The sequence below is a fragment of the Lampris incognitus genome, chromosome 4 (assembly GCF_029633865.1).
Source record: "Lampris incognitus isolate fLamInc1 chromosome 4, fLamInc1.hap2, whole genome shotgun sequence".
Classification (NCBI taxonomy): domain Eukaryota; kingdom Metazoa; phylum Chordata; class Actinopteri; order Lampriformes; family Lampridae; genus Lampris; species Lampris incognitus.
In genome coordinates this window covers 29,307,560-29,323,625 of record NC_079214.1, presented here as the reverse complement: position 1 = coordinate 29,323,625, position 16,066 = coordinate 29,307,560, and the positions used below count along the sequence as shown (strand labels likewise).

Below are 16,066 nucleotides of genomic sequence, written 5' to 3'. Positions count from 1 at the left end.
TTCACGGGCAAACTTCAGTCTGGCTTTGATGTGCTGCTGTGTGAGCAAAGGAGGTTTTTTTTGGACGATGACCTCAAAGCCCACCACGATGAAGAGCCCTCACAACAGTCTTCCTTGAAACATCAAGTCCAGAAGAGGCCAGTTCAGCAACAATCGTCTTGGCAGAGATCCGGGGATTGTTGTTGACATCTCTATTTTCCTCTCACAAGTTTTTTTTAAATCTTGCACTTGCAACCATGCCCAGGTTTGTTTTTAACAGAATTCGTCTCCTTGTGCTTTGCAATGATGCAGCTTACAGCTGTTCTAGACACTGTGAAACGTTTGGAAATGGCAGTATAGCCTTGCCCCTTAAGATGAGCATTCACTATCTTCTTTCTGAGTTCCAGACTGATTTCTTTACTTTTTGGCATGACGAAATTATTTCTTACCAAGAATTTAAGAGTAGTCCCTCTCAATCAAGTGCCACTAGCCCTGTTCATTGGAGTCCCTTAAGTAAAGTTCAATGCTGATTGATTGCTCGGGTGTGGTTTGAAAGCTGATTGATTGCTCAGGTGTGTTTTGAAAGCAAAAAAAAAAAAATCACATGGGGGGCTAATAATTTTGACCACCTCAATTTTCACTACATTTGGTAAAAAGCAAACCTGAAGATTTATTTTACATTCCAAAACGTACCAAATAGGGGCCTTAACATTGATGAATGTTTTACTATGTAAATTTTTATGAATGATGCAAACGTTGGGCAGAATTTTAGGGAAATGTTTCATAGTTCCTTGGGGGCTAACAATTTTGACCTTAACTGTACTTACATAAAAGAATGTGGGCTAAACCGTTCTGAAATGAAAAGACATGTAGGCAAAATTAAAGGACCTGCAGATCCAATGTTTCAGTTCCACAGACTAACAATCCACATGGTGAGAATGTACAGACTCCCCTGAACATGGGGTTGTCTTGTTATGCAGGAATATTTAAGCAAGGCCAGAATCAAGTTGGTCTTCAACCACCATTACCAAAATGCATATTCAGTGAATTGTTAAAAATACATATCATTAGATTTATTGCTAACATGTTTTATAAAACTAAGACCATCAAACATTTGGATTGGTTTATGTACACTCAAATGCTGATACACAAAAATATACAAGCCATATGGTTACAATAGGACAGGAGGGGACAACCTCCTTTTCTCTGCATGCTTACTTCACCATTACTCTACCCAAGAGGATTTCTATAACAAATCTGCAGTACTAATGGAGAAGGGTACAATGTCTATTGCCATGACACATTAGCAGAACCATTGTTTTGCACAACCATCCAGCAAATAAATAACAGGATTGTAACTTCTTTTTGATTAAACTTCAATCTGATGTTGTAGTGCCTATCTAGTGTCCGAGAGCCTCCTGTATCATAACTCCCTTAAATGTGCAGAAATTTGGTCGTTTCCACAATTTCTGGCAAAAGGGAATTTCACTCGGCAGAAAATCTTAAAACCATTTTCCTCTTAGGCTCATTTCTCTAACACATTTTAGTCTCTTTCTTCCCAGTTAGAGGAAAATTACATTACAAGTGTTGTCAGGACTTATAAAAATCCCAAAACATCTCTGCAACTAATATAAGGTCCTAAGTCATGATCTCTTAGGTAAAGTTTGGGACTATACCTATAATAACTTGGACTTCAGTTTTTGTATCCCATCTTACCTTTTCCCCCCATCTGTTCAATCATTCCAAATGAAATGTCCATAATGGCTCATGCTGAGTGGCAATTGAAAGTACTTTTGCTAGATGTGAGTCTGTTCCAGTCAGCTATGCTTATTTTTCTTCTTTTTTTTCTCCAGCCTTGTTTTTTATGATTTATGGATATGTGGCACTGTGTGGACATATGGTTTGGATTTGTCTGTGTATTATAATTCAAGTGAGCCAAGTATGTTTTTACAATACAATATAATTTATATTATATTATATGTTCATTTTTGGTGTATGATTTCTATAAACATATCCACATAATTCATGGATGTGTATGTTTCAGACCCAGCCCACTCTCTGTGTGTTTTCCAGGATTTCCTCATAAAGCCAGCTCTGGGTAAACTCTTGGCTCTTCTCCATCAGTTGGAACAGTCTCAGGTACTCTTCTGGTAACATTTCGCCTGTCAGTATGTCTTGCGGCATGCCCATCTCTGTTAATAATTTACTACCACTGTCTGGAGACCAGAGACTAGGGGAGCAAAGGAGTAAGAATGAGCAAAAAAGAAGAGCATAAGAGAAAAGAGAGAGGGGTAAGTGTTTGATGGAACAGGCTATGGTACTCATGGCCTGCACATGATCTGAACTGTGTGTACCTCTACATGTCCACCTCTGATAATACTTAAAAGTTACTCTCTGTAGACTAAACAGGGGCAAACAGATAATCCAATACACTGTCTTTAACACTACTATATGATTATGTTTTACGATATTTGAGTGGATAAAGGAAGAGAGAAATAAGTAATGGCTAAAGTGGAATAGCAGAAAAGAGGGGAGACAGAACAAGCCTCACCAGCTTGCTCTGTCTGTTTGAATGTTTCACTTACTTGAGCCTGTCAATGAGCTTGACTTGTCTCTTGGCCAGACATTGTTTGACCATTTGCAGTAGCGTGCCAGCATTAGCAGGTGTAAGGCCTGCTGAGAACAGATCCGCACGAGGCCGTAGACGCACAAGGCACAGGTGGTCATTAGGGAGCTACGAGGAGGATGAGGAGGCAGGGAAGGAGAGAAAGATGTGGTCTTAAATGTGCTATACAAATTGAGATCATATTCTTAATTGGGGTGTTCATAATTAATCGTTTAACCATTAACCGATAATACGATTTTTGACTGACTAATACTCAGTTAAAAGGTTGAAATAAAAAAAAAAGTAATTAAGAAAAATTTGCTGCATAGCAAAAGAAAAATAGTCTATACATATCAATCAACTCATGGGGGCGTGATGACACATGCAACCAACCACACATGCCTACAATCATATTTTGCTGTGCCTGAGAAAAATGAAGTGAACAAAAAGAAGTACTGAGTGGGACAATTTCGACCAAGAGGACGATGAGGTTATTTGTAAAATATCCAATGCAGTACTGAAATATAGCAGTACTACAAGCACAATGCAATACCACTTGCGAAGCAAACATCCACAAGCATCAGGTGATGGAGGACAACAAACTTTGGCCTCCATTTTAGCAGGGAGAAGATGTGATGCGCAGTAGTCTGACGCGATAACTCAGAATCTGTTCAATGGTGGAGAAAGACATTTTGCCCATCAGCGTGGTCTGTTGGGAGGGTTTTCAAGAGCTACTGGGCTATATCGAGCCTAAATACCAAATCCCATCAAGACTGACTATTATACGTCAAATTGAAGCCCGTTTTGCAGAGAAAAAAAACAAGTGCTTAAAACGCAACTTGCTAGCACTAAGTTTGTGGCTCTTAAGACTGAATGCTGGATGGCGCTCACAATGGAGAGCTACGTGACAGTTGCATGCCACTATATTGATGAGGACTGGCAGGTTAAATCGGCCATCCTATTAGAATGCCAGCTAGACACACGACTAACAATCTCACAGCTAAACTAATTTATGTGGTGGAGACTGTCTGAATGTGTCCGCGACAATGTACGTAACATCGTTGCTGCTAACTCTCCCGGATGGGTGAACTGGGATTCCGTTGCCTGTTTTGTGCATACACTGCAGCTGGTGATAAATGATGGATTTAACATGCATGCGCATTGGGTTATCGTTGCAGCTGGGCGGCTTGTCAGGCACTTCAACCACAGCACCCCTGCATGCAAGGCACTGGAGGCCAAACAAGAAAAAATGAAACTTCCGAAACACCAGCTCATCCAGTCATGCAAAAGTAGATGAAATTCGGTGTGGGACATGTTCGCAAGACTTCTTGAACAATGGTGGGCAGTAACAGCTGTTCTGTCCGACCGAACAGTAACAAAGCTAAAAAAACTGGTTCGAAACCCTGTGTTACCTCCGGCTTGGTCAGGTGTCCCTACAGACACAACTGGCCGTGTCTGCAGGTGGGAAGACGGATGTGGGTATGTGTCCTGGTAGCTGCACTAGCACCTCCTCTGGTCGGTCGGGGCGCCTGTTCAGGGGGGAGGGGGAACTGGGGGGGAATAGTGTGATCCTTTCACACGCTATGTCCCCCTGGCAAAACTCCCCTGTCAGGTGAAAAGAAGCGGCTGGCGACTCCACATGTATCGGAGGAGGCATGTGGTAGTTTGCAGACTTCCCCGGTGGAGCAGCAACTGGGATGCCTCAGAGAGCAGGGTGATTGGCCAGGTAAAACTGGGGAGAAAAAGGGGGAACCCCCCCCAAAAACAAAGCTAACAAAGCTAGTAACAAAAATGCGACAAGTTTTCGTTTTGTTCATCTGTTGGTTGTTTTTGATAATTAATTAGCCAGAAGATTCAATGTGTGTTTTCATTTTGTTAATCTGTTTAAACATTAGAACGTCTGGCTACTAACTCTTTATTCTAATAAATTATAAAATATTTTTCTACATGGGATATCTAGGCTATTATGCCGATTATACAGCGCACTTGGCACCGGAGTGTGTGTGTTTTCCTTTTGTTAATCTGTTTTTGTTCTTTAGAAAGTCTGGCTCCTAATTCGAATGTATTTAAACATTTATTTAAGTTAAATATTTTTCATGTAAGCCTGTTAGTGTATTTTAGTCAGTCGGTTTTATTTCGTTCACAGCAGCGCTGCAGGTGTGTGACGATGTTCTCACGTTGTTGTTGTTGTTGTTGCTGCTATTTACACAAGTAAAAATCAACCCCTTCATATGAAAAAAAAAATTTGTTGTACAGCTTTTTTTTTTATTTCACAGACACTCGTCCATTGTAAATAGTACTTTATAATCTCGTCAGTTAATGAGCGTCGGTTATCGGTCAGGAAAAAAAAATTCAAAATAAGCATCCCTGATTCTTAACATACAGTTTCCGGTCTCCCTTACCCTGCCCTTTGGAATAATTGCAGCCTTTTTTGAAGATGACACAAATGACCCCCAAGGCTCCTGGAGAAGAAAAAAAAGAGTCAACTCTTTACAATGTTGATTTAAGTTTTGAGTAAGTACTGTGTAAGAAGCACCCTGGCCTCAAATAATGTATTGTTTCTTATAGTCAGTGGCGCCCCCAAGGGGTGGCCACGGCCACCCTGATACTATCCCTGGCCCCCCCGCTGGCCCCCCCAGCCACGAGTCGCATATGCAGAATATTTTACATTAGGTGCTGTTCATTTCAATAATGTATATTTTTCTTAACTCTCATATTGACAGTTTTCAACTAGCCTATACAGTATACTACAACAGCATCATAGAATTCCCTAAATTCAGTCATGGCTTTTGGTTTTGGTGTGCCACCTCAAGATTTTCAGTGGCCCCTTTTGGCCACCGCTATGAAAAATTTCTGGGGGCGCCACTGCTTATAGTCCATTAGGCTTCCCCTTTTAGCCAATAAACATCTATTAAATGAATGGCGAAAAAAAAAACCCTCCCTATTTACCTTGTGCAGTAGTTTGATATCACAGGCCATCTGCCAAAGGACACAAAAGGCTCTATAGAACATCTTGTTACCAGGACGAGACATGAGTTTCTGATGGAGAAATATTGTAAAAAATAATAATATTGTAAAAAATATTGTAAATATTGAAGAGAGATGAGTTAACATACACAGATTAACCAGTCAATTTATTATTATATCAGATGTTATAATTGTATATGCTCAGAAATCTACAGATTCTACAAGTGATGCGATCACTGCATGTTCTTACGACGGGTCTGGCAAACGTGAGGATAAATAGTTAAGATAGCAGTTAAGATTATTTGACAGACACCTGTAGTAACAAAAAAGATGGATTGGAAATGTTTCCAAATTGGACTGTAAAGAGTACAAAGAGTAAAAGAGGCATCTCCCAAACTCTTATCTACAGCACTGTTGGTAAATATGTTTGGAGCAAACATAAACACTGACACCCATACTTCCCTTTTCTCAGTCTTACCAGGTATTCCCCTTCGCTCATGAAGAGGTTGAGCTCTACCCGACCATATCTATAGACAGACAGTTGTTCAAACAGATTGTAGACCATCTTAAGCAGCATGGCTCGCTCATTACGCACCGGCATGATCCCCACCACCTTCATTGTGATGTCTGCAGTCACTCACACCAATGTGCATACACAAACAAAGGCAGACATGCACACACACACACACACACACACACACACACACACACACACACACATAGTTAGTAGCCTAAACAGTTAACCAAAGGCTCAATCACCTATTACAGTTTCACATTGTGCATTTTACTAAATATTGCAATCACGATTATTAGTCTCAGTTTCAGGACATAAAATTACTTTTGTTACACATTTGCACCCACCATAACACAATGCCTATCAATTCTTTTCACTTTACTCACTGCCACCTTTTACCAAGGACGTTCTATGTCAAGCTGCTCTCTTGTCTTTCCCTCCTGTTTACTTCTGACTTCCTTTCGTTTTGGCCACATGTTGCACACTCAAAGTTTGCAACTGGTAAGGTGTAATGAAAGCACTTGATTTAACAGACAGGGACTTTCATATTAATATATAATTCAAACTATTTAATACCACCAAATTACACAACTGTTTACAGTGGAAACATAAAAAAGTATATAATGATTTTGTTGCTGAAGGCGGCAGGAGTTTCATGTTACTGTGTGTGCATGGGAAAACAGGATGGTGTTATAGGTAGGAGTGGGTTATATGAACTTACCACAATTTGCACAATTCAGGAGCGTTAAGTTCATGTTTCTCTTGACAGCATTTGCTTTTGGTTTTCAAATTGAGGATTTCTCTCAAATAACTTGGCCAGAAGTGTGAATCATTCCCCTTGGCTGTTCGACATTTCCCCAATGATAAACTTGAACAAGTTGTTGAGCAAGATATTTTTTATCTTTTTTAGATATACATATATTTTTATTGTATCTTTTATGTCTATTTGTTTCTGTTTTTCTTGTTTCTATTTTCTTATCTTGTTAGTTTTTAGTTATTAGAGCATGAGTGTCTGTAATAGAACCCAATTTCCCCTCGGGGATGAATAAAGTATTCTGATTCTGATTTTCATTTCAGCAAATTCTTTTGGGTACTCACCGCTGAACAAATCTTTTTGCAAATTTTACAGATGAGGGTGCAATGAATATTGTCAAATTAGACAAATCAAAAACCAGCTCCAAGTAAGGGAATGGGAACCTTTTTCCACCCCTATCCCCCAAAAAAATTAAAACAACCTTCAACCACCTTGTCAGCCATACTCTACTCAGGATTGTTGAGAGTAATTACTATACTCATGTGGTAGAGACCTGAGATTTCAACAGCAGAAAAAAGAAAATCAATCATAGACAACGTATGAATAATCAAATTTTTACCTCCTTTCATCAGTATCATACATGGCCGTTTTGTAATTACATTACTGTGTCACACAGACTTAATATGTTTTAAGCATATTACATACATTAGGAACCTGTGAAATTAATGTTATTTTTAAATGATGAAAAGAACTGTATTAAGAAAGGTATTTCCTCTCATTTAAACCAGTTTAGGAAGATCATGTTGGGGTTGGAATGCAAGAATGGAAATGTTAAAATATTGATTTTGGTCAGACTGAACCAACTGGTAAACATTTCATTTTTAAGCCCTGGTGTGTGTGAGTGTGTGTGTGTGTGCGTGTGTGTGTTGTTCTTTTTTACCATCCGTCCAGCTAGCCTCTGATATGCCCAGGTCAGCGAAGAGCTTGTCAGTGAACATGGCGGGGGGTCTAATGGGCCCAGTGCCGAAAGGATCCAGTTTGAAAAAGTCACAGTGGACTGTTTCTAGTCGACCATCAACACAACCCTTCAACTCCTACAACAAGGGAAAACACATTTATTCAATTACAACCAATGCACACAAAAATCAATATTTTAAAAATGGACAACTGGCTGACAGCCCAAACAACTGTTAACGTCTTTGAGGATGAAAAGCACACATTTACAATACAGCAATAGTTTTATTTGATTTGCCGTAGCTATCATAATAGACAAAAACTCTTCTGGTTTGCCCTATCCCTAGGATTAGGATGGTAAGGATTTCGTGACGTGTTCAAGTATATTTCAGCAGTTGCTGAAACAGGGTCTGGACTATTGTCATTCAGTTCAAATAACTGTAGGGTTAGTTACATTATATGATGATCTCAAAATCTTCTCTGTCCAAAATGTGTATTGGACAGAGAAGATAGATGGTTTGAAAGAGGGGTAAAGGAAGCCATCTATGTGAAACTGGAAAAACCATCCCTCAACAGAGGAGGAGGTCTGCGACACCACCTATCTCCCATTTACAATCCCGTCCTTTCATCTCCACCCAGGAGACTCAAGAAGCCTAGCCTCCAAAAACAACAGTCGGTCACTAATGGCTCCAACGACTCTCATGACCACTGAATAAGGAAGTCGTAAACTAACACCCCCAACGACCGCCGCTGCTAAATAAATGCAAATCAATAGCTCTGATGGCGACGGGCGCGGCTGGACATCAGAGCACAGGAGAGCCACTCATATCTATGGCTCTGTTAGCGACGGGCGTTGGTAAACATCGGAACACAAAGAACCATGGACATCTATAGCTCTGACAATGACTCCTAGAGGATAAATTCTGAGTCTCATCACCAGCCAGTCAGACTAGCTTAGTCTAGTCAGAAAGGCACGAACTGATGAAGCCTCTTGGATGAGAGGCGAAATGTTTTCACGGATATATACCAAGTCCAGTTGCACTTGATTCAACTCCTTTGGATATTAGCACTAGTGTTTGTGAATTGGACCTTTTTTGCAAAAAGGCTCATTTGCATAGAAAGGGGCCAATTTAGTGACAAACGTATGCATATTACCCAATTTAAATATGTGCAAATAGCACCGGAGCACCAATACGCTATTTGCTTGGCAGGTCAGTTAGGTGTGCATTTCACTCTTTGCAGGTGCTTTGAGAATTACATGGTTTCCTTTTGTGTTATTTCTGCAGGTTTAGCAGCCATAAATGCCGCACAATCCTTTTGTGAATTCGCCACCGAGCGTTTTGTCAGAGTGATGGTTATTTGGGGTCCTTTAACTGTGTGCTCTCCCTCATGCCTCTCGGTAGACCAATCATGTAACTTCAGTGACGTTGTTGGTCACCTGATCAGCGGCCCCATCATGTAAACATGGTCACTCAGTTGGTCTCTCTAAACATGATCACTCAGTCAGTCACGCTAACGTGGCCGCTCAGTGAGTCAGGGACATTCGCATTTGTAGGGCCGGCCCGCTGGCTGTTCCAACCAAAAAGGCAATATTAAAAGAAATGCTATCGCTGGCATGAGGTACTGGATGCTGTCATGTCTAAGTAATAGAAAGGGTTGCACAACTTCACAGGGTGTTCTTTCCAGTATCTTGCAACCTAACCTTGGCAAGGAAATAAAAGATATAAAATAAATGATACTGTGATCAGAACTGTCAATTGGAAGAAAGTCTAGAAAAATCTCAATGGTTTGTTCAAATTGCTCTACCCCTACAGTCTCACTGGTCACTAGGCCACCTTACCACTAAATACCAACTGGCATTCTGTATTGTGACCATATGTATGACTGATAGTGCACCTAGTGTCATCATTATTACACTGTCATCATTATTAAAGTACCAAAGTCAACAGAAAAGAAAATGCTTTTAGATATTGCACTATCTTGCCTTTTTTTTTTGGATCAAGTATAAATAACAGGAAAATAAACAATAAAGGCAGTTACCCATCCTCAGCACTGGGGTATTACCTGCATATCATTAAAAAAGGACTTATCCGCCTCTAGAGCTACCACTCTTTGAGCTCCAGCATTCAGCAGTGTCCGAGTCAGCACCCCAGGGCCTGAGAAAAAACAATTTATAAGAGCACCCAGTGTGTGATTTACATGAGTAAAGACCAATACCTTCTTGCAAACAGTAACCATATACACAATCAAACAACAACAACAATGAACAAAACTTTATAAAACTGAGGCAAATGGATGAGTGGGATATGGACCAGCAGTCCTGTGTTAGGCTTATTACTAATTGACTCAGGACAGATAAACTGGTTTGAAACCCCAAATGAAGACGCACCAGAGCCAGGGAGAGAACTCTGCAGGTCTGTCCCCAAAGCTCTCTCCCTGGCTCTGGTGCATCTTCATTTGGGGAATGGAACCACTTTATCAGTCCTGAGTCCACAATGTGTCAATGCACTGCACTCTGTACTCCAAAAGTACATTGGTATTCCCAAGGGAGTGCAGCTCAAGGAAGTGTGGGTTTGAGGATAAAGGTTTCCCCCGCTACTGAGGGCTTACATTTTCCTGCTATTGCCCCTCAACAAAACGCTGCAGAGTTGTCAGGGTAAATTCTGGCATTGGTATGTACTTTAAGGCATGGTTGACCACTTTTGTCAGAAAGCAGGACTATATATTTACATCTATTTTTATTTTATGATCATGCGTGTGCAGATGTGCCTAGCACAAATCAAACACTCTACAAGGAAGCCGATGTCAACTGTGTTGAGCAATCTTGTTTTATGAATTACCCAAGCAAAAAAAAAAAAAAAAAACCAAGACAGAACACTAAGGGTGAATATGGGCATAGTTTGATTATATCTTTCCACTGTATCCATTTTCAGTTGCCTGATCTTGACTTTTAAGACTTCCAAACACAAGCTTGTGAGCTTGTCCACGTTCAGAGGTGGCCTGGCTGATCCTATCAAAAGGTGAGCTCAATGCAACTTCTAAGCATTCAGACTTGTCAGTTAATGCAGCCTGGTGAGATCAGACATGCCAAGATTGGAAGTATAACCAAGGCCTCAGATTTACTCATCATATACTCTCTTATTCTACACACAAGAAAACAAAATCCCATACACAACCTCCCACCTCTCTATTTCAGACTGTATTCAACAATTTATGCACACACCTGGGTTACATTCAAAGATAATAGTCTTGGTATCATCTAGGTCAGGTCCTAGGTGTTGAGTTACTATTTCAGCCAGGGCTGGGTCTACAACGAAGTATCTGAAGCTTTTACATGTCTTAGCTCGGCGGATGTTTTCTTCTACTTCCCCAATGTCCAGGAAGTCATATCGGCATAGAGGACGACACTGGCCCTAGTGTGTGTATGTGTGTGTGTGTGTGAGAAAGAGAGAGAGAGAAAGAGAGAGAGGGAGAGAGAGAGAGGTTTAAACGTGTTAAGTTTTAGAAACCCAGTTTATAGCTTTGCAGCACTGCCCCAAACATACACACAAAAATTTATTGGTAAGCATGCCTTTCATGTTTTTAAAAAAAACTAGCAAAGCTTATGTTGTGGAACATGAATGAGATCATGAAAACCATAGAAAGGCAAGTAGCCAATGCATATAGCCATGGTGCACAGGTTTCTGTGGTCTATTAAATAAATTACAGAACCCAGCCACTGACGATGCACAAACCAGTGCATTCTTAGTGCCGGTCCCAAGCCTGGATAAATGGCAAGGGTTGCGTCAGGTAGGGCAGCCGGCGTAAAATCTTTGTCAAATCAAATGTGCGGATCATAAATCAGATTTCCATACCAGATCAGCCAAGGCCCGGGTTACCAACGACCGCCACCGGTACTGTTAACCAGCAGGGTGCCGGTGGAAACTATGCTACTGTTGGGCGAAGGAGAAGGAAAGGGGGAAGGCAAGTCCAGAGGCAGCGGGAGAGGAGGAAGGGTAGGAGTGTGGAAGTGAGAGTCAGAACTTTGAATGTTGGCACTATGACTGGTAAAGGGAGAGAGCTGGCTGATATGATGGAGAGAAGAAAGGTGGGTATACTGTGTGTGCAAAACACCAGGTGGAAGGGGAGTAAGCCAGGAGCATCGGAGGGGGGTTCAAACTCTTCTACCATGGTGCAAATGGGAGGAGAAATGGGGTGGGATAATTCTGAAGGAAGAGTATGTCAAGAGTGTTCTGGAGGTTAAGGGAGGGTCAGACAGAGTAATGAGTATGAAGCTGGAAATCGAAGGTGTATTGATGAATGTTATCGGCACATATGCCCCTCAAGTTAGGTGTGAGATGGAAGAGAAAGAATTCTGGAGTGAATTGGATGAAGTGGTGGAGAGAGTAGTGACTGGAGCGACTTCAATGGGCATGTTGGTGAAGGGAACAGAGGTGATGAGGAAGTGATTGGTAGGCATGGTGTCAAGGAGAGAAATGTAGAAGGACAGATGGTGGTGGATTTTGCGAAAAGGATGAAAATGGCTGTGGTGAATACATATTTCAAGAAGAGGGAGGAACACAGGGTGACGTATAAGAGTGGAGGAAAGTGCATACAGGTGGACTATATGCAGAAGGCACAATCTGAAAGGGATTGGAGACTGCAAGGTGGTGACGGGAGAATGTAGCTAGGCAGCATCGGATCGTGGTCTGTAGGATGACTTTGGAGACCAAGAAGAGGAAGAGAGTGAAGGCAGAGCCAAGTATCAAATGATTGAAGTTGAAGAAGGAAGACTGTTGTGTGGAGTTCAGGGATGTGTTAAGACAGGCACTGGGTGGTAGTGAAGAGTTGCCAGATGGCTGGGCAACCACTGCAGAAATAGTGAGGGAGACAGCTAGGAAGGTACTTGGTGTGTCATCAGGACAGAGAAAGGAAGACAAGGAGACTTGGCGGTGGAATAAGGCAGTACAGCCAAGTATACAGAGGAAGAGGTTGGCAAAGAAGTGGGACAGTCAGAGAGATGAAGTCAGTAGACAAGAGTACAAGGAGATGCACCATAAAGCGAAGAGAGAGGTGGCAAAGGCAAAGGAAAAGGCGCATGGTGAGTTGTATGAGAGGTTAGATACTAAGGAAGGAGAAAGGGACTTTTACCGATTGGCTAGACAGAGGGACCGAGCTGGGAAGGATATGCAGCAGGTAAGGGCAATCAGGGACAGAAATGGAAATGTGCTGAAAAGTGAGGAAAGTGTGTTGAGAAGATGGAAGGAGTACTTTGAGGGGCTGATGAATGAAGAAAACGAGAGAGCGAGAGAAGGTTGGATGATGTTGGGATAGTGAATCAGGAAGTGCGGTGGATTAGCAAGGAGGAAGTGAGGGCAGCTATGAAGAGGTTGAAGAGTGGAAAGGCAGTTGGTCCAGATGACACACCTATGGAGGCATGGAGATGTTTAGGAGAGATGGCAGTGGAGTTTTTAACTAGATTGTTTAACATAACCTTGGAAAGCGAGAGGATGCCTGAGGAGTGGAGAAGTATACTGGTACCGATTTTCAAGAATAAGGGCGATGTGCAGAACTGTAGCAACTACAGAGGTATGAAGTTGATCAGCCACAGCATGAAGATATGGGAAAGAGTAATAGAAGCTAGGTTAAGAGGAGAAGTGACAATTAGCGAGCAGCAGTATGGTTTCATGCCACAAAAGAGCACTACAGATGTGATGTTTGCCTTGAGAATGTTGATTGAGAAGTATAGAGAAGGCCAGAAGGAGTTACATTGTATCTTCGTGGATTTAGAGAAAGCATATGACAGGGTGCCGAGAGAGGAGGTGTGGTATTGTATGAGGAAGTCGGGAGTTGCAGAGAAGTATGTAACAGTTGTGCAGGGTATGCATGAGGGAAGTGTGACAGCGGTGAGGTGTGAGGTTGGAATGACAGATAGGTTCAAGGTGGAGGTGGGATTACATCAAGGATCGGCTCTGAGCCCTTTCTTGTTTGCAATGGTGACGGACAGGTTGACGGGCGAGATCAGGCAGGAGTCTCTCTGAATTATGATGTTTGCGGATGACATTGTAATCTGTAGTGAGAGTAGGGTGCAGGTAAAGGAGAGCCTGGAGAGGTGGAGGTATGCCCTGGAGAGAAGAGGAATGAAAGTCAGTAGGAGCAAGACGGAATAAATATGTGTGAATGAGAGGGAGGATAGTGGAATGGTGAGGATGCAAGGAGTAGAGGTGACGAAGGCGTACGAGTTTAAATACTTTGGGTCGACTGTCCAAAGTAACGGGGAGTGCAGAATAGAGATGAAGGGTGCAGGCAGGGTGGAGTGGGTGGAGAAGAGTGTTAGGAGTGATTTGCTACAGAAGGGTACCAGCAAGAGTTAAGGGGAAGGTTTACAAGATGGTTGTGAGACCAGCTATGTTATATGGTTTGGAAACCGTGGCAATGACAAAACGAAAGGAGGTGGAGCTGGAGGTGGCAGAGTTGAAGAGGCTAAGATTTTCATTGGGAGTGATGAAGAACGGACAGGATTAGGAACACGTATATTAGAGGGACAGCTCAGGTTGGATGGGTTGGAGTCAAAGTAAGAGAAGCAAGCTTGAGATGGCTTGGACATGTGTGGAGGAGAGATACTGGGTATTTTGGGAGAAGGACACTGAATATGAAGCTGCCAGGGCAGAGGAAAAGAGGAAGGCCAAAGAGGAGGTTTATGAATGTGGTGAGAGAGGACATGCAAGGTGGCTGGTGTGACAGAGGAAGGTGCAGAAGACAGGAAGAAATGGAAACAGATGATCCGCTGTGGCGACCCCTGACGGGAGCAGCCGAAAGTAGTAGTGGTAGTAGATTAAATAAATTAAAGACAATGTGGAGTAGTAACAAATATTTAATTTGTAAACTAGAGACAGTGTGTATAAAAATAAAACGTAGCCCACCTGTACAGCCGATAAGTTTCTGTGTGTGTGTGCAGAGGAAGGCGAGGTCCTCTCAGCACTGTGCTGCTGAGATGAAGGGCCAATTGTGGGCCAACCGGGATCCATTGTTAAAGAGTCTAGACTATAGGCCCTTCTTTGGAGCATGGATACAACAGGAACACAGAGCCCACAGGGTCCCACTGGACCATAAACCGCATGGTGCACACAGAATCTACTGCTGCGAGTATGGCAGGAAACAGAGCGCAGTGCAAATGTAACCAGTTTGGACATTTGAGTTGACATGATGTGTGGATGGGGGGTACTGATGAGAAAGTGCTAGAGGGGGAGGGAAGGTTTCCGTCTAAAAAAAAAGACAGCAAAAAAGAAACAATTATTAAAATGAAAAACAAGTGAACAATTAACAGAAAATATAAATGGACAAAAATATATTCAAATGAACACTGCTGTCCAATTTCAATTTGTTCCAAGAAATGATTACGGTCGTGACAATTCAGATGCATATCTCGCAGCTGTACTGCCTATAAAAAGGTATAACAAGGAGCAAAAAAAAAAAATGCTGTCGATTGTAAGCCATCGCCATATTAATATTACAGTTCCTGTACAGTAGTTTCCCGTGAAAGACATAGTACGTAGTAGCAGAGTTGTAAAAACCAGGTCCAGAAAGTAAAAGTTCAAACCATGTACTTGCTCCACTCATGCATTACACCAGCAGATTCTAGTCAACACCACTCCTCAACGAGGTAGGGAAAACTAGCTAATGAAATCAGCTGGTTTAGTAACATGGTTGAAGCAAATACACGGTTTGGACATTTACTTTCTGGACCTAGTTTTTACAACTCTGCGTAGTAGTAATTCTGGCATTTGGTATTATAGGCTTCATTTCAATGGCAAAATAGTTTAGTTAGTACTCTTTCGCCAATATAAAATATCTGCACATACTTGTTTTCAAGTAAAGGCTTTGCAGAGTTAAATGTGATATTTGCCAAGTTATTAGTCAGGTGGCCGTCTGAAAATGCTAATGCTAACATTATCTAACCCTAGATTTTTACCATGCGCAACCTACTCCGTTTCGTTTCATGACTGAATAGTGGCTCACCTTGTCTCTTTCTCCTTTATCTCACAATTTAACGCCAGTAATCATCAAAGGTATAATTGTGAATTCCTGTTCGTAACGGAAACTCTGACATTGACCACGCTCTATCTTGACCCTCGGCAAGTTGATTCGAAGCTCTCGTGTTGATGGTTTGGTCGGCTCATTTGGGTTGCGTCAATATCATGCGACTGAGAATGGATGATTGACAACCAGTTGAACCCAATGAAAATCTCCAAATTGTGCAGTAACGCCTATTTCATGTGATTACATTTTTGCGGAAGTAATCTTAAACCTGCTT

At 41.8% G+C, this 16,066-nt stretch overlaps 1 protein-coding gene across 1 annotated transcript; it reads right to left on the bottom strand.

Annotated features, from left to right (window-relative positions):
* Positions 1–415: 415 nt before the first annotated feature.
* On the bottom strand, positions 416–15,915 carry tfb2m (transcription factor B2, mitochondrial). The gene is made up of 10 exons (XM_056278984.1): positions 15,772–15,915; positions 14,676–15,015; positions 10,997–11,186; positions 9,838–9,929; positions 7,760–7,913; positions 6,030–6,178; positions 5,534–5,623; positions 4,987–5,046; positions 2,565–2,713; positions 416–2,209 (listed from the first exon to the last, which is right to left on the bottom strand). Exons 2-10 carry the CDS (start codon positions 14,955–14,957, stop codon positions 2,020–2,022), a joined length of 1,356 nt encoding a protein of 451 aa, XP_056134959.1. The 5' UTR covers positions 14,958–15,015; positions 15,772–15,915; the 3' UTR covers positions 416–2,019.
* Positions 15,916–16,066: the final 151 nt, after the last annotated feature.